The sequence below is a fragment of the Ochotona princeps genome, chromosome 32 (genome assembly GCF_030435755.1).
Source record: "Ochotona princeps isolate mOchPri1 chromosome 32, mOchPri1.hap1, whole genome shotgun sequence".
Lineage (NCBI taxonomy): Eukaryota > Metazoa > Chordata > Mammalia > Lagomorpha > Ochotonidae > Ochotona > Ochotona princeps.
The window spans coordinates 8,754,333-8,779,327 of NC_080863.1; the positions used below are offsets into that span (position 1 = coordinate 8,754,333).

At 41.5% G+C, this 24,995-nt stretch overlaps 1 protein-coding gene across 1 annotated transcript in view; it reads left to right on the plus strand.

Annotated features, from left to right (window-relative positions):
• Positions 1-24,995, plus strand: part of RELN (reelin) — a 384,643-nt gene that overhangs the window by 157,624 nt on the left and 202,024 nt on the right. Inside the window, exons 5-7 of the mRNA XM_058657530.1 lie at positions 5,633-5,665; positions 8,767-8,845; positions 23,338-23,434. Of these exons, the coding sequence (XP_058513513.1) occupies positions 5,633-5,665; positions 8,767-8,845; positions 23,338-23,434 (209 nt within the window). The remainder of the gene's footprint in view (positions 1-5,632; positions 5,666-8,766; positions 8,846-23,337; positions 23,435-24,995) is intronic.

Here is a 24,995-nt window from a genome sequence, read left to right on the forward strand (position 1 = left end):
AGGGCCTTGAATTCCAAAATGATTCTGGAGTCCCTATTAGAGTTCCTGTGACAATCTACCTGTGTCTGTCAGAATTTCTTGTTGCTTGGGCCCGGTGGCGTGGCCTAGCGGCTAAAGTCCTCGCCTTGAAAGCCCCGGGATCCCATATGGGCGCCGGTTCTAATCCCGGCAGCTCCACTTCCCATCCAGCTCCCTGCTTGTGGCCTGGGAAAGCAGTGGAGGATGGCCCAATGCTTTGGGACCCTGCATCAGTGTGGGAGACCTGGAAGAGGTTCCAGGTTCCCGGCTTCGGATCGGCGTGCACCGGCCTGTTGCGGCTCACTTGGGGAGTGAATCATCGGACGGAAGATCTTCCTCTCTGTCTCTCCTCCTCTGTGTATATCTGGCTGTAATAAAATGAATAAATCTTTTAAAAAAAAATTTCTTGTTGCTGTGCATATATTGGGGATATATATATATATATATATATATGAGGAATAAGCGGGGAGGGAAGGAGGGGCAAGAACAAGAGCACCTTCTTAATTCCAGGGCTCTTTTCTTTTAATTAATATTATTAGCAAACATATCTCATAAATCATACTTCCAACTCATTTTAAGCGTGCACTCCTTTTTTTAAGGCCAGCGCATTAAAATCTTCGTTCTTTGCACTGAATAATTTGTTCAACAAGTTGGCTACAGTTTATCAGTACTACCGTATTTTAGAGTCCCATGATCACCTGAAAGTTTTTTTCTTCCAGATTCAGTCAATTCGGAAAAAGGCAAATTTGCAAGAGAATACCCTCTGGTGGGATTAAATAGGCCTTCTTCTTGCTAATCCTAGGCTGCTATGATTTCCTAGGTTCTGATGGGCTCAACAGTTGAGAAAGCATCAACAAAGACGTGCTTTTCTTAGAAATAAAGTATTGTTTTGAGTATAGCTTCACTATGAAAATACCATACAGTGATTCATCTTTTCCCACAAGATATGTAAATTTTCTCATGAATAACCACGTGGCTCATTCATGTGCACCTAAGGTTCTTTGGATATTTGTGGTCATGCCACCTTATCTGTTGTCCTCATTCTCCAGTGGGATCCGGGATGCCCTCAGACGATTTGCTCTGTTAAGTACACAGCTTTGGCTCAGGAACCAAACGCTTCAGTGACATTCCAGGCTTGGCCCTGGGTACTAGAATACCTGAAGATTACCAAGATCTCACAGACCAAACAGTGAGGATGGGAAAGGATTCTAAACACTGTGGTCTTCCTCCTGCTCACTTGTTGACTATTATGATTAATGGCGAACGAAGCATGTGAATACAGAGGGCATTAAAATTATGTCTTTGCAAAAACTGATGAAGGGACAGAGGCGGGGAAGGGGCGAATGAAAGGAGCAGAGAAGTGAGGAAACTGTCTTTTGCTCTCAGCAGAGAAATCTCTATTTCAGTCATGAAATCAAGTCAATTCTCATTTTTCAACACCTTCCTACAAAAGAAATCCCTGTCAATCTGTTGATAGTTTTAACATTTGAAAGGTATTTCGCAAGTAAAAACAGGTCGGAGTATGCCATGCACTGTTTTTAATCCCTGATTGGAAGCGGGCTGTTGGGAAGCCTGGCTGTGTTAGTGGGAGTCTAACAGGATAACATCCTGCGTCCGTGTTCTTACTCCCCCTTTTAAGCAAAGTGAAATCTTCAGTTTACCTTGATGTGCGGTATTTCCAACTGTACTTGTAAGGTTGACTAACTTGAGTAATGTTGAAGATATTTGTTCTATTCTTGGTCATCATGATATAGTTTGAAGTCAGCTTCGAGCTCGCATTGCTAAAGCTGAACCCGATTAAGTTTTCTGTAGAGCACAGTTAATTTTTGTACCTCGATGCCATTTTTTATAAAGTGATTTATGCTTTCTCCAACTGAGAGCTAGAGTTCATTGAAATACAAATTGATTCATCTTTTCTGTGTTCTATTAATATAGATAGCAATATTACCTTCTTGCCTAGGGTTATTAACAAATTAAGAGAGCTTCTGAATTAAGAGTTGGGTTTATTTATCCACACCAGTGTTCATGGCTCACCTTGGAACGACCCGTGAAAATCAACTTCATGATGGTTGTGCTTCATTTCTAAAACACCGGTGAAACTTGGTCTCTCCTCTATGTTCTATTTACAAGTTCTTCATGGAGATTTCAAGGTTTTTTTGAAGATTTATCTATTTTTATTGGAAAAACAGACTTACAGAGAGAAAAAGAAACAGAAAGATCTTCCATCTGCTAATTACTCAAGAGTTTTGCTGGAACTTCCTGTTTTAGCTACTGTGGCCCACCCCTCTTTATTTTAATACAAGTGTCCCTCCTGCAATTCAGCTGATGTTGGACCATGATAACTTCAGAAACAAAGTATCTTTTTTTTGTAAAGATTTATTTATTTTTATTACAAAGTAAGATATACACAGAGGAGGAGAGACAGAGAGGAAGATCTTCCGTCCGATGATTCACTCCCCAAGTGAGTCGCAACAGCAGGTGCTGTGCTGATCCAAAACCAGGAGCCAGGAACCTCCTCCAGGTCTCCCACACTGATGCAGGGTCCCAAAGCATTGGGCCATCCTCCACTGCTTTCCCAGGCCACAAGCAGGGAGCTGGATGGGAAGTGGAGCTGCCGGGATTAGAACCGGCGCTCATATGGGATCCCAGAGCATTCAAGGCGAGGACTTTAGCCGCTAGACCACGCCGCCGGGCCCAGAAACAAAATATCTTAACCTGACAACAAAAATAGTGTGTGTTGCTTTTTGGCATCAAACACTCTCAAGAGCAATCTCCATGTCAGATAAAGTCTCTTGGGCGCCTCCTTGAACCATCTGTAGTTTGTACACAACAGGGCATTCTCACTAGATAGCTGCTTAACAGAGTCGATTCAGCTCTCCTTAGCGTTCTTTTCTCTAGACACTCTTATCTCCACAATACCACCCACTGCTTCAGTCTCCTTTGCTAACTTCTTCCACCTGTTCCTTAAAGGTACACTCACCTCCTGATATCACTTCTCTCCGTACCCTGTCTTACCTTGGAAACACTGGATACCCTCCTGCTGCTTCAGCACCTGCTGCGTGATAGCAGCATCCTAACCAGTGCCAAGGCACATCACCTTCCTAGGTCTCTGCCAGCACAGTACAGTGAAAGATAATGCAAGGTGCAACTGTGAATTTCAAATATTCTGAGTAGCCACATGTGAAAATCAAAAAGGAATAGGTGAAATGAACGCATATTTAACAGTGTAAACTGTTTGTATTTCAATATAATGCCAGCATAAAATTACCAGTGACATAGTTTACATTCTTTATTTTTCGTACCGAGTCTCCAAAATAGAATCACTTGATTTGTATTAATGTTTCATAATGTTTTCAGTTGAAAAATAAATTCGTATGTGCAATGTTCCGTACATTCGTAAAGATCAAGCAATAAGTGCATTGGATATATAAAAAAATCATTTACCTTTTAACATCTATATCCACCTTGACAAAATTTATCCATTTTTTTTTCCTAAAAGAGTTGATTTATTTTTGAAGTAAAGCATCAAGTTTGAAACTACATCCCTCTAAGTAAATTGTTTCTTCTGTGTCAACCTAGTGTTAATAACATGAATTCACAGAGAATTTACACAGATTCAAGCACAGCTCCAATATTACTGATGGCAACAAGACATTCTTCAAATTTTTCTTGTTATTTTTTCACATACGTTAGAAAATGCTGGGAATTACAATCAAAATCATCTGGGCATCGGTTCATATGAGGGAAATTTATAAAATTATTCATACGTATTTTAGAACTTTTAATTTCAGCACAAATTCTCTTATTTTCAGCTGCTTTGCAGAAAAAAAAAAGTTTGCTCCCTTAAAGCTTCAAACTTAGGTTGTTTGTATACAGTGTGTTATTGGTGAGAGCACGCATCATTGTGCAGTGTTTCTGTTAGTGATTATTGGTTAATTGGCAAGTAAACATTTTGGTTTCAAAAAAAATCTTGGATTAAAGCTGACAGCTCAGTGAATGCAACACTTTTCGTGGCTTCATCAATAAGTACTCACATAAAACACAAGGTCATACATTTATTATTCTGTTTGTCTTCAGGAGTCCCATAAAATGGAGATGTTTCCAAGCACTTGAAAATGTGTATGGAAGTATTCTACCAGCCGTATCGTGGCAATTTGCATAAAGTCCACTCCAAAGGCCAAGAAATATATTCCCCGTATGTGTGATATATTGATGGAAATCAGTGACACCAACATCTTTAAAATGCTAGGAAGTCTGGGTTTTTAATCCAGCATAGTTGAAGCACTGCCTGATAGAAACTAGACTTTTTATACTTTTTTTCTGTCAATATTTTTTGAAATTTCTTCATTGACAAATACATACATTTGAAAAATATCTGTCATGATTTGTGATTTTTACATGGTCAACTGCAATTGTTCTGTAGGTTTGGACATTCTTTGAGGAAAAGAATAGAATAATCAAAATGTTTCTGGATAAGTGTGACTTGTCTCTTTGAAAGTTCCCATTCTTCACTTTTATTAATTTGTCTAAATGTGATTTATTTATTTGAGAAGCAGAAAAAGGAGATTCAGCTTCCCTTTGCTTGCTTACTCCCCCAGTGTAGGCAGTGGGCTGAGCTGGGCCGAAGCTGGGAGCCAGGAGAGGAACTTAATCCAGCTGTCACACATGAGCGGCAGGGACCCATCGCTGCTGCTTCCCAGGGCCCACATGAGCAGAAAGTGGGAATCCAGAGCTGGAGACAGGAGTGAAGACAGGCATTCCCTCGTGGGTTGTGTCCACCCATCAGTGGACCACAGTTGTGTGTGGACCCACCATCCTCTGCACGTGGGTGGTGAAGATCCTCACGCTACCCGGTGAGAGGCCATTCAGTTCCATGATCCTGAGCTCCCAATATTTCCAGTGTCACCAACTCTGCTTCTCCCCAGTAGCCGTTCTCTGTCCCTTCGCTCTGCCATTGCATTTTTTCCCCAGAAAGAAGGCCCTGTGCCTTTCCTTGCCTGCACCTGCTTCCCCCCCATGAGTCTTTCAGAACCCATTGGGAAAATTGTCTCCTCTGGAACCTGGCTTCCTCTGTCAGCCTGGATTTCCTGCTATGCTGCACCGCCACCTGAACAGGGTTCTGAACACTTGTTAACTGCACTGTAATTGTCCCCACCAGGTGGTGAGCACTTTGGAAATATGAATGGGGCTTTCTGTTTCCATTTGCTGAATGTTCAGCACAGTGGCCAGCTGTGCGTAAAAGGGTTTCTGCACATCCTTTACCTGTCACGTCACCACTCACCTTCTGTGTTTCAAGGGCTGCGGAGCCAAATGACTATCCTGTGTGTAAGAGGTTTCTGCCCTCCGCCATAGGAGGAATGGAGTACTTTATAATTAGAACTAAACAGAGAGTTGGCTGTCAGACTTTAGAATGTGGGTCAGTAGTTTTTCTTACTCTACAAAAGATGTCGCAGTCCCTAAGCCCTATGATTCGTTTAGTATGACCTAAATTTTGCAAACTGCTTTTGTCATGATGTATCACTGGTATTTGCTTTTGTTATTTTTTTATACAAATATGTATTGCTTTTGTTATTAACAGGTCCTCTTTCTTCTTTTTCTTTCATTCTCTTTCTAGCTCCCACAGAGGCCCCGACACATGCACACCTAGGTGAGTGTTGTAGAGCCTGGTGTCATCCATTGTAGTCTTGATCTAGTTTTGCTCTTGTGTCTGAATGGATGCAGAAATCCTCCGCTGACGTCAGTTTGTTGCTCATTCAATAAGATTAGACTCATAGAAGGGCTACTAGGCTCTTCCCAGAGCAGGTGAACATGTGGGGCTGACACAGGGACTCTCAGGTCAACTGGAGGCATCGCCCTGGGGACCCCACTGAGGGTGAGCTTTTGGCCAAGTGTTTTCATAAGGCATTTCCACCACCAGCCTTGCCCATCATAAGGATAGAGTGTAAAGACGACGAGTCAGGAGCCCTAAACAAACTGAGGTCTTTTGAAGTGGATCAACATCGTATATTCTGTCTGATTTAGAGCAACCTTCATGTGAAACGCAAAACAAGTATATATTAGGTGAACAAGTAGATATAGATAGACTCACAGATGAACTGTAGAATGGAGACTAGCATAGTGGGAATGCAGCTGCAGTGCAGTCTGTATCTCTACTCCCACAATAAAGGAGGACTCCCAATGAAGCTGTTAAATGTGTCTTGACAATGGGATACTAGACTTTCTAACATTGTCTGTAGCTGCAATGCCATGATGCACTCAGACAGCAAAACTTTGCCTTTGTGACTGTTACTGAAGTACTATACTGTCGTAATCACATGGGCGGAAATGGTGGGGACAGGAGCATGGGAGGATGGGAAGGGGGGTCCCTGTGCCTATGGGAGAGTATTGTGAAAAATTAAATAAGTTAGCAAACAAAATGAATCCAATGTCACAAAACTCATCGAGGATCACAGAAATAGAGTATTACGGGGTTTTCTCTTGTGTTTGTCTTTTGTTTGTTTTGATGGCAGAGCCTTCCCCTTCAGGTTGACATGATCGTGGGATGAATGTGTTATTTCTAAGATGTCTAGTCGATGATAGAACCAAGTTTAGAGATAATAAACACGCAAGCAGGCATCCAGGAAGATTTCTTACCCCTTGCCCTTCCTTCTTAAAAACAAAAAAAACAGAAGACAGTTAGGCTGTGCTACACAAGGGGTCTTTAGATCTTTAGAAATTTTTCAGATTTCTTGGGTGTGCGGACATACTTTCTCCTATGCCACACTGCTAAATTAAGAGTGAAACACAGACAGTGTGCTGGGTCCAGTCTCGGCCGACGTCTGTCACCGCGGGACTTCCTGATGGGAGGTCAGTTGTTTGTCTCCCAGGTTTTTCCTTTCAGCCTGAAAACCCAATTAGTTTCTTTTTCTCTTTGGCAAACCTGCATGGAGCAGCTCCACGTTTATGTAAAGTTACAGCTTGGGGCTGCCTTGCTTGGCAAGCCAGTGTCCCTGTACTCCTCTGGCAGCCGGGACAGTGAGCTGGTGATCACAGTGGGTGAGCCAGCTCGGGTAGCAGAGAGCTGGACCCTGTAGGCTTTTCAGACATTGCATCCGCTGGCTCGGAGGAATCATTAAGCCGTTGCCCTGTGCAGATACTGTCACAGCGCGCTTTGCAGCACGTCTCCACATGCTGCCTGCCCTGGCGCCTGCGGCCTTGCGTCTGGCCAGCCGTGAGTCCCAGGGCCTGCTGATGCACCAGTGACCATGACTTCATTACCTTGCTTACCTGTGGACAGGGGATGAGCACTGCCATCCGTGGGGGGGCAGGTGACCAAAGAGAATTAAAAAAAACACCTTCCTGGATATTTGGAAGTGATTTTCATTTCCCATTGAGTTCAGGGAATTGTATTTGAGTGAGCTAAAAAAAAAAATCTTAAAAACAAAGTCATCTTTGAACAAAATAAAAACTTGTGGTTATATTTTTATTAATCAGAGGATAGGATCTTAATTTTTTTTTTTTTTTTGTCCAAAAGGCACCTGCTGTGTGGTTCAAAGGGCAATGGCAAAGACCCAGGGAATTTGTATTAACTGAAACAGACTTGCTAAGAGGACCATGGGAGTCAGAGTGAAAGGGGTTTGTCAGTGTCAGGTTAATTTTGACAACTTGTATGGAAATAGCGTTTCATGCATAAGCTTCAAAATGAACACACTTAGGCCATAAATGGCCTGCGAATCTTTTTTGATTCCCTCACTCCTCATCAGTGGGAGTACGTACTTAATAGTTTCTGAAAAACAAAATCTTTGTTTTCAGCATACAGTTATTCTAAGAGCCTAAAAATGTACATATTTAATACAGTCTAAGGGTAGTGATGCTGTTTTTAAACCCAGGATGCAATTGGGAATTTCAGTCTCTCTTATAGGCTGTTTCTCCTATACAGTTCTAAGGACAAAACAAAAACTATTTGAAATGCCTTGAATTTAGAAAATGAGGAAATTTATAGGAATTGAGAGTAAGGAAGCCAGTGGGGTCAGTAGTCAACCTCTAGCTGGTAAGAAGCAGCCAGCCTTTGCAAGGCCTCCCACGTTTCAAGGGAGCTGGGCCCGAGTTAGGCTGCTTTCCCAGGAGCAGCGGATGAGTGGGTCTCCAGGGCAGAGCGACAGGTGCAGAGCAGCGTCTGCCTGAGTGCGGCCTGCCTACCTCTCCCACCCAGTGGCGTCTGGGGTTGGTTTTTCTTGGGGTATGCTGATTTCCAGGCTTCCAGATATCTCAGCAAACAGAACCTTTTTGTTATGTCCCTTAGTCATGTGCAGACAAAGCATACGTCATTAGCTGCTTGTTTAAATTCAGTTTAATCGAAAATATTGATATTCCTCATAAAGGCAGCACTTTGTAAAACTACATCTGCTGTCATGAAGATACGTTGCAGTAGGCATCTCTACTCCCAAAGAAGAGGACTCCCAGCAAAACACTGAAATATACCTTGACAATAGGATACTAGATTTTCTATCTTAGTCTATACCTACAATTCCATGATATACTTAAATAGCAGAATGTTAAATGGCAAGTGTTAACGAACGGACTATACTACTGTAATAATAAGGAGGAAAATGTTGGGAGGAAAATACAGGGAGAAAGGTGAGGACAAGGGCGGAATCCTGTATCTGTAAAGAAATGTATCATGGACCATGATAAAAATAATTTTAAAAAAACTATCTCTACTGTCATGGTGTTTTTTTCCTAAATATTTTGGTTTTTTTTTCCTTTCAGCTGAATTACATAGCGACAGCATCATCCTGCGAGATGACTTTGATTCTTACCACCAACAGGAATTGAATCCAAATATATGGTAAGCTGCAGAAACCTGCTTGCCTTCATACGAAAAGTAGCTGTTCCTTGGGATAGTTAAAACGCAGAATTTAAAAACAAATTCTACTTTAGTGCTAAGATATCAGAGAAAATTGTTCAATTATGGAACTGGGCTTAAAGCAGGCTATATATAATGTGTATTTCTTCGCTTCTTTTTGTAAGATTTTTAAGTTTATTTGTATTGGAAAGTCAGATATACATAATGGAGGAGAGACAGAGAGGAAGATGCACCATCCGATGATTCACTCCCCAAGCAGCTGCAATGGCCAGAGCTGAGCTGATCCGAAGCCAGGAGCCAGGAGCCAGGAGCCTCTTCTAGGTCTCCCGCACTGATGTAGGGTCTCAAGGCTTTGGGCCACCCTCGACTGCTTTCCCAGACCACAAGCAGGGAGCTGGATGGGAAGCGGGGGCCGCCAGGATTAGAACCAGTGTCCGTATGGGATCCCAGTACATGCAAGATGAGAATTTTAGTTGCTAGGCCCTCACTTCTTTAAGAACCGAATCTAGGAGTTCCTCAAAGGCATGGATTAGATTTTTGAGTTGAATAAGCTCTTTGCAAAGAAAACATGCGTCTAATGGTCACATTTACATTGGATGAAATGGGTGAAATCAGAAATAACAAATGATTTGACTCATACTTCTGGCTAACTTCTGAGTTAAGGGATCTCTCACTATTTGCCCTGCAGTCTTTCCCTTTGAAGACAGCTTCAGTGAAACTCGACAGATTTTGGTGGCAAAAATTGGTGGACAAAAGTCCACTCGTTTAAAAACTCATTAAACATCAGTGGACTCGTGGGTTTGTTGGCAATGTGTTGCTTTTTTGCTGACTTCAAAAAAATAGGTCTGTTGACCCCGAGAAAAAAATCTATTTGCATAATCCCAAGGAATGTGCGAATTTACTTTCTGTGACACTAAATGCTTTCGTGTAAACAAGGAAGTTATGGTAACTTAGAAGTGCTCCTACGGCTTTCGAATTACACCTCAATCCAAGCAAGTTTCAAGACTAGAGAACAGGCATTGAGGCTGGAACAGTGGCTCAAAGGCTAATCCTCCAGCTTGCAGTGCCATCCTACGGCATTGATTCTAGTCCCAGCTGCCCCGCTTCTGATCCTGTGGCCTGGGATAGTGGTACAAAACGACTCAAGTCAGTGGGCGCCAGTATGCGCATGGAGACCCAGAAGAAACTTCTGGCTCCTGGCTTCAGATCAGCTCAGCTCTGGCCATTGCAACCATTTGGAGAATAAACCAGTGGATGGAAGATTTTTTCTGTCTCTCCTCTTCTGTCTTTAAATCTACGTACCTTTCAAATTTAAAAAAAAATCCATCTTTAAAAAATTATTTAGAAGCAGCAACTCATGCTCAAATATCAGCAGATGAAATGCATTCTTGCTGTGGTTTGTTGTCACTGTGACGGTAAATGTTTTTACTTGTGCTGTACAGTACATTTAAGAAGGGTACAGTTTCCTCAAAAAGCTAACGATGTGTGGAGGAGATACCAGCCATACACTTTTTAAAAGGCTTTAATCCAGGACAGAAGTCCTTAAATGTGATAGAGGAATATTCAAATAGTATGTTCCAGAAAAGCAAAGAGGACTCCCACGAGAGTTTCTTTGGGAAAGTAGCCCTTGACCTGAGAGTACAAGATGACAGAGTTCTGTGGCTTCAATACTTAGCAAAGGAACTTTTATGTCTTTTCTAGAAATGAACTATAGACCTAATAGTGTAAGTATAGAGAAAATGCTGGACTAGACAGAAATATAAAATCCTATTATTTCTGTGCCATTTAAAGGAGTAATTTATCAACAGCAGAATTCTGCTTCTCTATCAATATATGTTAAATAAAATTTTCTTAAAATAAATTGAAAATCCTTATTGAGAAAAGGCCAAAATAATAATTAAAAAAAAACAGACTCATAGCACACTTTTAACCCACGAAAAATTCTCTACTTCTAGTGACATTTGGTTTTTTTATATTCTTTTAATATAGATATTTTGAAATGATTTGTTTCTTTCAAGGAAAGCTCATTCTGTCAAACTAATTTATTTTCTTGAGTGAGTTTTCTTGACAGATACAAAATGTGACTTTTATGCAGTTCAAATTCTGTTGCTTTTAGGATCAATAAAATGTGATTGATTTTGCATCAGCCATTTTCATGACTGATCTGATGTATGCTTTCTTGGTCAAAGTTATAGATTTTGTGTCCCTTTTGCTTAAGCTATGGTTTTTCCTACTTTTACACAGCTTTTTTTCTTACATTAAAAAAGATACTCTGTCTCCTTTCATATGTCTTCAGAGACACGCTATTTTACCCCTTATTTGCCCACAATCTCCTTCACTTAGCTTCTTTAAAAACAAGAGAAAAGGATAAGCAAAAATGAAAAATAAGGAACCTCTGAGTTTCCAGGAGATGACATTGTTCAACACAAGTGGCAGTGGTGCTGAGACCGAGCCAGTCTGGTTTGAGTCTCAAGTAAGCTACCTGCTAACTGGGTGCCTTGAAAACAGCAACCATCTGCTTCTTCCTCTTCCTTTTCTACCCTCCTCTGCCTCCTTGAGTTCTTCCTCTCCTCTTTTTCTTTTTCCTGTGTCTGGGTTTGCCATTTTGGGTCAAATTCCCTTGACGAACTTCCCCCAAACTTTGCTTCAAATATCAAGTGTCCTCCTTGTCTGAGCATGAGTCTCCCAAAGAAGAAAGCGTCCTGGGTATTAATGGACATGTCAGGGCAAAGCCAAGGAGAAATTGAGAAGCTTAAATTATATCTGTTCAGTGTTGGCAAGGTAGGTCAGGTTTAAGATTTAAATCTTTCACAAGTTTACATGTTTCTTTACCTAATGAAATGAACTTTTCCTTTGATTTCACGAAAGTCTTTAGTATCCCAGTTGTTATGCATAAATGAGTATATTGAAAAGCGTGGGACATGATGTTATAGTTTGGCAGAGGGTGGGTTCTTGGTGTTTGGATATGTTAAGTGGGCATCTTGACAACGTGGCTTCCCCTTTGAATGTTTAATGAACATCCCTGCACTTTAAGATGACACTTTCAAAAAGAAGATTTGCTCCTACTTAATGACGTGAGGCCTGTCACTTGGCGGAGCAGAGTCTGTATTAGCATATTTGAAATTGACATTATCTGTTATAGTTTCATATTTATTTTATTCTCTTTTGGTTTCACTGGAAAAGAAAGAGGAGGCTCAGTCTTAAACATCCGGAGTGAACAAGCTGATTTGTTAGAGTAAAACTAAGTGTGTACACAAAGGATTCTGTGCTTTTCTCAAAAGGGACACCCCCAGGTGACTTTTTGAGTTTGGCTTGTATAAGTAACATTCTTACCAAACTTTCTCATCTTGATTTTGCATTTTCTGATATGTACTTTGCCAGATGACCTTGGGATATGTGAACTGAGAAAAGGGATTTGAGCCATGTATAAATGTTTCCACACCAGCAGCACATGGGTACAGCTCACCATTGGTTTCTTAAAATATTCACATCTTTTGGGTTACAGATTGTTCAACTCAGTTCTGGCTTTGTTGTGCTGTTGACTTTCATCTCAAGTTTTTTAAGTGGGTGTTTATTTACTTGAATTTAGTAATTTCTGTCATCACTATCAAATAGACCTTGTGTTATAATGCCAAGTGAAATGTGAGGCCATGGCGGTCATATCTTCACTGCCGCTGAAGTATGGCCCAGGGGCCTAGGCTCTCGCAGGAAAACAGTCTGTGTTGGCAGTTAGGATGTTGGAGTGTTGGTCTAACAGGAGGCTGTCTCCATTGTGACTCCAGATGGCCTGCTGCTCTCTTACCTATTTAATACCATTTTACAGAGAGCAAATTTGCGAAGCTCCCCAATGCATAAGCTTTTTAATACTGTGAAACAGCAAATGTTTGGTGCTGCTTTTTCAGAGGTGAGTTATCAGACACCCTGGACAAATCCAAAGCATTTTGGTGTGTGAAACTTTATGAATTTGAAGTGTAGACTTGGATACTTGGTGCACAGTTCTCCGCTGAGTGAATACATCACAGCATGCTGGTCAAGATTCAAGTTGCAAAAAGGAACATCAAGCACAAAGAAGCAAGGAGCATACAACAGCATTCCTGTCTTCAAGAATGAAAGCAGCTACGCTTCCAAGCATTTGATGGTGTTGAAATAGAAACGAGGAATTTTTGTTTTATTTTTTTTGCATCAGTTCTTGAATGTACTGTCTACCTTATTTGGTATAAATACTTGAATTGATTTAAAACGCAATAAATGTGCTTGGTAAAAAGTTTCAATTAATGCAAAATATAAACAGGAAAAAGTGAGACTATTCCCACACTAGTCCTGTGTCACTTTAACGCACTGAGATGTCCATCTGAGTGTTTATGATTTTCTTCTGGACTCTATGATTTAGATGACTGAGACAGCTCCCTTGCTGGGATTCAATGTCCATTGTGTTTGAAACAGGTGGGAAAAAAATTTTTTTTCCAGGCACCATGTAGTAGCATTCACCATCGCAGGAGGTCAAAAGAGTGTGTGTAGTTGTGGGATTCTGGAGGGGTGATTTTTGAACCCAACTAGCATTTGTCATCAAATCTATTAGCAAAGAAGCCATCACGTTTTTTTCTAAATCCCTGGTGCAATGGGAAGCTTTCTCTGACCTTCCTTGGTGAGAACTAATGAGAAAGAATGAGTTATAAATGGAGTTTGTTATCTTCACGTTTAGAGCAGGTGTTAGCTCCTTAGGTTGTTGATAAAAGTATGACATAGTTAAAGGTGATATTATCATTCTCAGTCTCAGGAAGCAAACTTTTCTTACTTTTTCTTTTTGTAAAAATACTTCACATTCACAAAGAGAAAAGGATTTTTTTTAAAAAACTAACTTGTTAAAAACTTGGTCTTTGACTCATTGAAAATGACCGTGACAATTGCTTGCAAGCAAACAGCCATACCCTCTTGACTATAAAGCATCCTCTCTTGACCATGAAGTTTGAACCCAAGGTGAGCGCGCTGGTCGCTGAGCTTTTGCTGGACAGTACCAAGAGCTTTGGGGTCTCTGAAGGAGTCGGTGGATAGCGCAGAGCCTGCTGGCCTCCAGGGTTTCATGCGGCTGGATTCTTCAGTCTCTGCTCTGGCCTCCCTCTTGCAAGCTCATTCGCCAGCTTTGTCAGTACACAGGATGTTTGCTGGACCTGTGGCTAGAGATGTATTAGGTCAGGAAGTGAAAAAAAAAAAACCTTTTTTTTATTCTTCCAGTTTTTAGGTATTTTTTAAAAATTACATATTGTGGGCCTGGGGGGTAGCCTTGTGGCTAAAGTCCTCATCTTGCATGCACCTGGATCCCATATGGGTGCAGGTTCGTGTCCTAGCAACCCCACTTCCCATCCAGCTCCCTGCTTGTGGCCTGGGAAAGCAGTCAAGGACGGCCCAAAGCCTTGGGACCCTGCACATGCGTGGGAGACTCAGAAGAGGCTCCTGGCTTCGGATCAGCTTAGCTCTGGCCATTGCCGGCTGCTTAGGGAGTGTATCAGCAGATGGAAGATCTTCCTCTCTGTTTCTCCTCCTCTCTATATATCTGACTTTCCAATAAAAACAAATAAATCTTTTTTAAAAAATGTATATATTGTTTTCCGCAAGACAATTTTGCAGGTTTAGGGTCCCCCCTTCTCCTCTCCTTCTTCCCTCCCCGCACCCCCAGTTTGTCCCCATGTTATCACCATACTGGAGTCTCTTAGTACAAGTAACAAGTTTAACTTCCTGTTTCTTAACTGTATCATGACATGGTAGGTATAGGGAAAAGTAGCAAACCTAGCATCATAGTGTAAAGGCATGCCTGCATTTTTCATTGGGAGTCCTACTTTTATTTGAGGATAAAGATGCATGCTGTGTAGTACCTTTACTTCACAGTATGCTGCGCTGCTGTGTGTGTGTGTGTGTATTATTGTTCTTTGTGTATTGACTTTTACATCGTTAGAACGGGTGTTGTTAAAATGGTTGTAGTCGCTCTGTTCGGAAGTGCTAGTAAGTGGGTGGCTGTGCCTGGTAGAAGCCTTTGATGGCCTCTGGGAGGGTGAGCATGAGACACCTTCACAGGCAGTAAATTACAGAGAGATGATAGAATGCCTTTGGTCCTGGGGACGAATGGTATGTATCTCATATGAGGATTCAATGGTGACTGATTGTCAGTGAGTTTCCAAATGATTCACTTGTTTCAGCGGTGCCAAGCCTTAAAGGTTGAGCGATTTCACTCTGATCTGAAGAGAATGGGTTTTGTCATTGGCCTACTCTTATCGGAATGATGTCACCACCGTCCATTCATAAACCCCTGGCTGTGGAAAGGAACCCAATTTTCTCGTTCCTGCATGCTGAAATCCTCCCCGTGAGCAACTATGCTGTGTGGGGACCCTGGTCTCCAAACACACAACACTTTCCAGTGTGTCTGTTGAATTGGGTGGAGGGCGATGGTTCATTCCTAATAATTATAAAATCGGGATCAAAGGCATAGCGATCGTTTCGGAAGTGTGCTCCCTACTGCTGAAATGCACATCACAGGTGCCTCTTTGTCACAAGACAAAAGCAGCCAGCTAAGTAACAAATAGCAGATAAAGTCACAAGCTGGCAAACCACCAAGGAACTTGTTAACAATAGAAAACAAAACCGTGTTTCAAAGCACTTGCTTCTCTTTTATGCTTGTGGTTTGGCCCTGGGTGTGTTGGTCAGCAAGCACAAGTCTTCATACTGGATGATTCTCTCATGGGTTTATTAGTTGGTTTTTTTAGTGAGAGTGTATATATAAGATCCCTTTTTAAAGATTTATATATTTGGATTGGATTGGCAGATTTACGGAGAGGAGAGACAGAGAGGAAGGTCTTCTGTTCAGCTCAGCCAGGGCTGAGCTGATTTCAAACCAGGAGCCAGGAGCTTCTGCTGGGTCTCCCATGTGGGTGCAGGGTCCCAAGGTTTTGGGCCATCCTCCACTGCTTTCCCAGGCCACAAGCAGGGAGCTGGATGGGAAGTGGGGCTGCTGGGACATGAACCAGCACCAATATGGGATCCTGGTGCATGCAAGATCAGGATTTAGCTACTAGGCTACCGCTCCAGATTTTTGTGAATGAGCTAGGGATGTGTCGACCCAAAGAAGTCCTACATCTGATTGTTAGGTGTTTCAGTCCAGTACATTCACTCTGAATGTTTTCTGTGATGCACATGCCATTATTCTGATTTTTGTAAAACTTCTCTTTAGCAAAACAAACTCCCCTTTTCCTACAAAATGGACATACAAATTTTAGGAAAAGTCACTATCGACTTACTAAATAAATTGTAACAGTCAAAAGTGACAGTGGTGCTCATGAAGTTAGGAGCCTATAGTTAGGAGCCTATAGTTCCTATAGAACTGGAGTACTTTTCTCTTGCCAGTTGTGCCTGGGTGGAGTGGGAGGAGTGCTAGACCAGAAGTCATCATCTGTGTAATGAGAGGGTGATGAGATGCAGGGATGCTGCAGGTCCCGTCTAACTCAATGATCTGTGAACTCGAGCCGTAATTGATGAGCTTCGTTGGAGCCTAAGCCTGTGATAAATAGGCCCAGAGAGGGTTCAATAAATCCAGGCTTTGCATGGTCTTTGAGGAGCACAGCCGCATAACTGGTTATGTCTTTTAATCACATTGTGCAGCACAGAATCTATTTGGAGGTGAAACATTCACATATGTCATGGTGTTTGTCACGTGCTTATGTTCATGGGTTTCATACTGGGAAATAGGAAAAAGAGAGAAGAGAGGTCTCTTATATGAGAGAAACATTTGGTGTTGATTTTTCTCTATGAAACTGAGAAGTCGTGTATTTTTAATCCTAATAAGCCTGGGAGGCACATTCCTTTCTCAGTTTTAAAACAAAATCTGCCTCACATGAATTATTTGAAACTCCCTTCTTCCCACAGATCTTCGGAGCATATGTCACCTAACTTTGTAAAACCCCATCCTTTGCCCCTGAGATTTGTCAAAGTAGAAGAAATTCATCTGGGATTTACAGAGCAGCAACAAATAGCAGTGGGGTTTTTCTTTGTTTATCTTTTGGATTGGCGGGGAGATTATTATTTTTTTTTTTTGCTTTAAACCTAAAGCAACAAAGAGCCACTCATCACATAGTAAATTGTACCCCAGTTCTTAGAAACTCAATAGAACCTTTGCTACAGGAATACTGAAATTTCAGATTTCCAGAGATCTAGAGAGACTGTCCTTTGTTGTTCAATACATTCACTTTTGGTACAGTGTTTGGCCCAGTGATTAGGGCCCCTCCATAGAGAGTAGCAAGGGTTGATGCCCAGTGTTGGCTCCTAACTTCCTGCCAATGCAGATTCGGATTGGAGGCAGTTATGGCCCAAGCATTTGGATCTGTGCCACTCATGTAGGAGACTTGGGTTGCATTTCCAGTTCCCAAGGTTGATCCAGCCCTTGCAGGCCATGGAGCAGTGAACTAGAATGTGAATGCTTGGATGTGCCTTCTGCATTCCACCCCCTACAATCCTGTCTGTTTCTTGAATAACAAAAAGAAATGCAAAATATCAAACTCCACTGAACCAAATTCAACCATCAGAGACATACTGAGAAAATCGGGAGGAAAGGGCTGAAATAGCATGTGGGTACTTAATAATTATCTTAAATTTGGGGCTGAAGCAGCACTTATTTCCTTGACATTTTCATGTTCATTTCTATGGTTAGGTTTTTTGCAATTCGTCTTGTCTTTCTGACATGGATCACTATTGTCTTCTGGGAAGCCATGACCACCAATTCTTCACAGTCTCCATCAAGACTGTCTTAGTTTGTGCTACTATAACGAAACACCTGAGGCTGGGTCAGAGGTTGAGCTGTGTTGTGGGTCATGGTTCTCATTCTAGGTTAAGCAGCTGCATCTGGGGAAGGCCTTGACGCAAGCAGATTCCAAGGATAGTGCGGGACAACACATGGTGTGAGTCAGGGATGCTCTCCATATATCCCATTAACTCATCAGTCCATCAACCCATTAACCAATAAATGTATTAATCCAAACCACCTCTTAATGGTCCCACCTCTCAATATCTCAGAATGAGGATTATCTCCGCATGAATCTAGAAGGAAGAAACCGTCGTGGTTGTTCATAATGAAACCGATTTAGCTTTTCTTTTGTGATAATAACATTCATAATTATAGTTGCACAATGCTTAACCTTTTGTGATAGAGAAAATAATAGGAAAGTTACTTTATGACTCAGCAAAGTTGCTTTGATTGGCAGCTCATGCTCTTTAGCAATGTGAGTCAAAATTAACTCCACTGCCAGTTTTCATCTCGGTAGGTTGGATTGATACACATTGAGGAGACATGATGAAGGCTACAATCTTCCAAAAATCAGATGGAACAAACTGATTGTTCTTAACCCCCTTCTCTGTTGGCTTTATATGCTCTGTTCTTTCCCATATCGCCTAAAGACGTGCACTGCCTTACCGTCAACCGATTCCGGAACTGTGCTTTCTGTCTCATCCCATGAAGTTCTAGAAGTTCAGCTTGTCTTTCTCCAGTTGGCAGCATGACGGGAGAGTGGTCAGTTTCCAAGTCGCTGATTTCCTGGAGTTGTGCTGCCCAACAGGGTGGGCACCAGTCACCCGTGACTATTGGACACTTTAAAATGTGACTAGTCTGAATCGAGATGGACTGTCAGTGTAAAACATACTCCCTGACTTGAAGCTCTTTTGAAATGGTAAAAGTCTATAAAATACACCATTAGTCATTTTTATATTCATTGCATGAAGATAATTTAATCATACAAGTGGCGTATGCCTTATTCAAATTGCTTGGTGCCAGAAATTTGGGGTTTTATATTTTGGATTATTTTCACGTGCAAAATGGGGTGTTCAGGGATATGACCCAGGTCTAACAGCATAATTCATTTAGGAGTCATAGATATTTATATACCTAAATGAATCTTTTAAAAAATATTTGTGTTTGAAAGTTTCATAGTGTGAAACTTTCCTCTTACCGTGTTGGCACTTCAACAGTTTCAAATTTTGCAGTGAAAGTCTTAGACATCACATTCTCAGACGAGGGTTTCTCAGACCATACTAAAATTAATTTCTGCTTCTTTGGGGGTTGAATGTTGCCAGTAGATATAGACACGGCTCTTGTCATTTTTATTGAACAGCGATCCTAAAGACTGTCCAATTTAAATCCTTTACCTTGTTTCAGGGCACAATTGTATTTTTGTCAGATTGCATCAACAGCCCCTGGTCTTTTCTAACTTGAAGGCACCATCTACTAGAATAATTCTCCTAAAAATTAGATTTGCATAATCATAGTGGAAACAGATTAGTGATAATTTGAATCCCAGATTTGTAGTTTACCAGCTCTGTAACCTCGGATGATATTATCTCTGATTTTCAGTTTTAGCATCTTCTAAATGGGTATAAACATGGAGGAGAAGGATTGAAATGAATTATTGGAGGCATTGTGCGTGGTGCTCCTGTATAGTACCTGTGAGTAGGTAGATAGTGCAGGAACCCTGCTGTACACTGGTCGCCCATCTTCTGCCATTCTTTCATTTGTGCCAGTATGGTTCCAGCGGTGTGGACCCACTGCACTGAGCTGTTTGTGTGTTGTAATTTCTATGCTGTCCACACTCTTCTACACATTCACCTGCCTTCCCCACTTTAACGTAAATACCCACAACCAGCACCTGCTCTTGTGATGAGGGATGAGGGACAATGGAAAAGGGAATGGGTGTTAAGAGTCAGCAGTTGTTGGTCCAAAATTGTAATTGTTCTAATTTTGAATCAGTGTGACATTGAGCCAGTACTTAACCTCTCTGAAGCCCAATTATCTGATCAGAAAAATAAGGAGAGTGGTAGTGATCTTAAGTGTTGAAAGTGTTAAATGGGCTTTAAGGTATTAGACATATAATGAATTGCAATAAATAACTGTGAATGCATCGGCACCCTGTGTTACAACTATTTGTGTACGTTGTTGTCTTTCTTTCTGTAATCTGGGCTTCTGAGGGGAAATGACAGTGTTTTAAGGGTCTTTGTATAGCCAAAGCTCAGCGCAGTGTCTAAGTCCTCAACATAAGTTTGTTAAATACAAGAATGAATTCATAAATGTAAGTGAAATAAGTAACTTACTGGCAGCTGATAGAGATTGGATTGGACCACCTGGGGGGGTTGGCATTCAGGGTAAATTAAAATAAATTATATTGACAAGTCCAGTCAGGGTGTGAAAAATTCAAGCAAAGGACATTTTAAAAGGCCTGGCAGGAAGCTGATAGATTTACCCCATTCATCCTGGAGAGAGTCATTGCGCCTCCAAGTAGTAGCAACCCAGTGGGCAATACCTGATCGTTATGAATCCCTTTATGTTTCCCAAAGTGCTTTTTAAACTTTATTTTAAAGTTCCGGATGTACAAAGCACAATGAGGAGCAAGTGGGAAGAAGTGTAGTATTTCTTTGCTTTTTTTTTTAACTCGTGTATTTCTTTTGCTCACGCCTGCTAAATCTCCAAATACATGAAACACTTACTATCTTCTCCTTGGTTCTTTAATTTCAGATTGTAGGCAAAATTGCCCTTAAATAACATACATATATCCACGTTCTGCCTGAGCCCTTCTTTGATCAAAATTACGAGCAGAGGAGGCCTGCAATGTATATCTTTTATATAGATATTATGCTTTAATATTACATTGTAGGCTGGAGGTCTGCTACTCATTTTGTAGAGAGCAGGATTGCTACAGAAATGTGATCAGGGCTCAGATCCCTCATTAGCAGTGAGCTTTCCTTTGAGAGGCACAAGGGCAGTCAAGCTATAAGACTGGAACCTCCCTGTCATTTGTTTCCTTTGTCAAATTGGTGTTTATCCCAAGCCATTTCACGACAGGAGACCAAATAATCCTCATCTATCACTAAAGAAAGAAGCCCGCTGTAATTTTTACCATTTCTCTGCGCAGTTATCACATTCACAACCAGGTTACGGAATTAGAAAAATGGTAGTAGTTATGTTCATGAAATGGGTTCTTGGTAGGGGGTGTGGGGGACTCAGACACACCAGACCTGGAGCAGACGAAGGCATGCTGATGGTGGTAATGGCTAACACGTCATGCCAGGCATTATTCCAGTTCTTTAGGAATCACACCTTAGCAGTATTTCTACTTATGAAATTGTCTTTTATGCACTTGTTTATTCAATAACAAATAATTCTAGGATGCAACATGCTATAAATGATCAAGAGACAGACTTCTTTCTCTTCCCAGGATCTACTACGTCTCTTCTGATATCAAAGACATCTTATTAGGCGATTGCTTCAAGAGAAGCAATCAAGAGATGATTTGTATCTCCTACCAAAGCTTGTGATGCTGAGATATACATTCCATATAAAAAATCCTTTTTTTTCTAAATGATTAAGATATTTGATGTCACTGGTCTTCTCGTATGGGAATACAATTGATAAGGTTAAAACGATGTCTCCATTTATTCCTTGTGGTAAAATACAAGAATGTTTACACTTGGAATCAGTCATCATTGTGTTACTTGAAATGAATGCAGGAGAGAAGCTTTATGGGAAGAACAAGGTTGCTTTAATTCCTGGTGTGGAAACTCACGGTTCAGGATCAGGTGTGCCCATTAGTCTGGTATCTGGGGAAGCTAGCCATGACAGACTGCATGTCCAGCCAGTCGTGGGGTGGGGTTGATGGCGGAGAACAAGAAACTGGGAAGAGTGCCTGAAATCAGCTTAAATAACCAACCTTCTTTTGAGAGCTACCTGCTTTGCCCATGACCTAAAGGCCTTCCCCGGGCCTACCTCATACCTCTCATCATTAGGTCTAGAGCTGTCCCTAAACCATCCACCATTAGCATCATTCCTTTAAATGTTAGCATGAAGCATCTGCATGAGTTTGGAGCACCAAGTTCTGTTCAATCCATAGCACATGTATTTGTGTGATATATATAAATAAATTTACTTTTCTACTTCTACCTCCTAGCTTTTATGGGCCACTTTATCTCTTCACACTTCTCTGTCTTCCTGCTTGGATGGGCCCCCCTTTGCTGAGAGTAACAGACAGCTGGAAGGGCTTAACACAAGGATCTCTGAAACAAAGGGCAGGGTGCCCTTTCCACTGACTTTAGTACTTGGAGTGTAAAAGTCATTGAAAACGCTCTTTGTGCATGAAATACAGCTCTTGGGCGGCTGGAGGTTCAGACAGGGGAGGCATAGATCTTCCTTCCTGCGTCTTAGGTGTGTAATGATTGTAGGAGGAAATGCCACAATACAGAGTGTCGTAAATGCTACTGAAAAGATACAAAGTCAAACCCAGAACAGCACACCTGCGGATTCGGCTGCATAGACATAAATAACTTTATTTTCAAGATTTTTTTCCCCAAGTTTTTTTTTTTAAAGATTTTATTTTTTATTACAAAGTCAGATATACAGAGAGGAAGATCTTCCGTCCAATGATTCACTCCCCAAGTGAGTGCAACGACGGAATTGAGCCAATCCGAAGCCAGAAGCCAGGAGCTCTTGCGGGTCTCCCATGCAGGTGCAGGGTCCCAAAGCTTTGGGCCGTCCTCGACTGCTTTCCCAGGCCACAAGCAGGGAGCTGGATGGGAAGTGGAGCTGCTGGGATTAGAACCGGTGCCCATATGGGATCCAGGCGCGTTCAAGGCGAGGACTTTAGCCGCTAGGCCACGCCGCCGGGCCCTTCCCCAAGTTTTTATTAACCGCTTCATTATATAAGAATCAAGTAGCTAATTCTTTGTAAGGTTAACATAAAAACTCAGAACGGTGGGATACATGCAGGCAAGTTTTTTTAAGGACAATTATTTTAAACATTTGTGAAAGAAAAAGATTTTAAAAAAGGTTTTAAAACATTTGTTTCTGAGATACAGACTTTATTATAGAAAACTAATTTATTATAGAAAACTAATTTATTATAGAAAACTAATTATTAAAAATTATTATAATAGAAAACTTAAAAATTTATTATAGAAAACTAATTATTAAAAATAAATTTTAAATAATAACAATAATTATTATAGATATCATTTTGCTTATGTTTGATTTGTCCCGACATCATTTTACTAGACCTGTTAGAAATTCTGTAGTTATCAATATATAATGCCATCTTCCATCATTAAATACTTACTTTAAAGTTTGTCGTGTACTTTTTGCCTTATACTTAACGTGCCCGTTTAATCCTCAAAAGAACCGTATGAAATTAGGTTTAGGGAGACTGCTCACTTGCTCATCACAGCAAGTAATCTAACAATCTACTCTCTCTGAAATCCAAACACGTGGAAGCATTGTCATTTATCTTCAGTTTTTCTCTGATTTCAAGTCCTCTTCACCCTGTCATCATGCGAAATAGCGTTGCTTTCCAGAACTGCTCGATGAGCCCGAACAGCCACCGTCGTGGCACCTTCTCTCACCTGGGCAGTAAACCACCGTGTGTGCTGGTTCTCAGACCGGGCTGTGTGCTGTGTTCCTGCAGGGCTGCCTGTAGCAACTGTGAGCTTGGAGAGCAATGTGGGGCGATTATGCAGGGCAGCGCTGTGACCTTCTGCGAACCGTACGGCCCGCGGGAGCTGGTGAGTCTGTGCTCTTTGTGTGTGTGCTGTTTTGTCGTACCATTTACCGAACTTTGTGGCAGCAGAAGAAGATTCTCTTAGACTCCTACGGTGCAGATGAAAATTGGAGATCCTGCTGATGACTTCCATTTGAAATATCTCAAAATTGTGATGTTTTTGAATTTAAAAGTAAACCTCTCAGCAATAAAATCCAAAGCATCGAAAGATCTCGTGAACTGTGATGCTTCCCTAAGATGAGTTGGCTTTTTAAAAAATTGGGCCTCATGATAGATGAGGGACCTTCAAAAATGAAGCAGAAAAGACGAATTAAGATAAGCTTATTTTGACATTAGAATGTTTGAAATCTGAGGATTGTTTTTACATGATGCATGTGCTCCATGAACTTCCTGAAAACTTCTCCATGTATGACTTCAAACAAAATTTTTTACACCTAAATACTTATCTTTTGATTCCAGGTGCCTACGAACTTTTGAAAGTACCCTCTCAGGCTACTTACATATAAACACGTATCACACCTAAAAAAGTTAAACTTGTATAACGTTTATTATTATTATTATTGCAAAGTCAGATATAGAGAGGACGAGAGACAGAAAGATATTCGTCTATGGATTCTCTCCCAAGCAGCTACAACAGCCGGAGCTGCACCATTCCAAAGCCAGGAGACAGGAGCTTCTTGCGGGTCTCCCAAGCGGGTGCAGGGTCCCAAGACTTTGGGCTGTCCTCAACTGCTTTCCCAGGCCACAAGCAGGAAGCTGGATGGAGGCAGGGCTGCCGGGATTAGAACCGGTGCCCATATGACATCCTGGCACATGCAAGGCGAGGATTTTAGCCTCTGAGCTACTGCACCGAGACCAATGTGTATAAAGTTTCAGTCTTTAAAAAAAAAAGATGTATTTATTTTTATTGGAAAGGCGGATATACAGAGAAGAGGAGAGACAGAGAGGAAGATCTTCCATCTGCTGATTCACTCCCCAAGTGAATGCAACGACTGGAATTGAGCCAATCCGAAGCCAGGAGCCAGGAGCTCTTGCGCGTCTCCCACGTGGGTGCAGGGTCCCAAGGCTTTGGGCCGTCCTCGACTGCTTCCCAGGCCACAGGCAGGGAGCTGGATGGAAAGCGGGCCACTGGGATTAGAACCAGTGCCCATCTGGGATCCCGGCGTGTGAAAGGTTAGAACTTTAACCACTACACCATCACTCCAGCCCCTAAAGTTTAGCTCTTAACATTGTCCTTTTTATGCTCCTTATGAGTAAAAATGCTAGATATTCATTTTATCTAATTATCGTTTAACTTCGTGTCCTAACCGCAAAGGAACTTTGATAGGTTTTAAGTGAAAAAGCATTTGTGCTTCTTTTTTTTTTTTTTTTAAATATTTTTTGTTGGAAAGGCAGATTTACAGAGAGAAGGAGAGACAAAGAGAAAGATGTTCCATCTCCTGGCTCACTTCCCAAATGGCCACAAGGACTGTAGCTCAGCCAATGCCAAGAACCTGGAGCTTCTTCCAGGTCTCCCCCACGGCTGCAAGTCCCCAGGACTCGGGCCATCCTTCACTGCGTTCCCA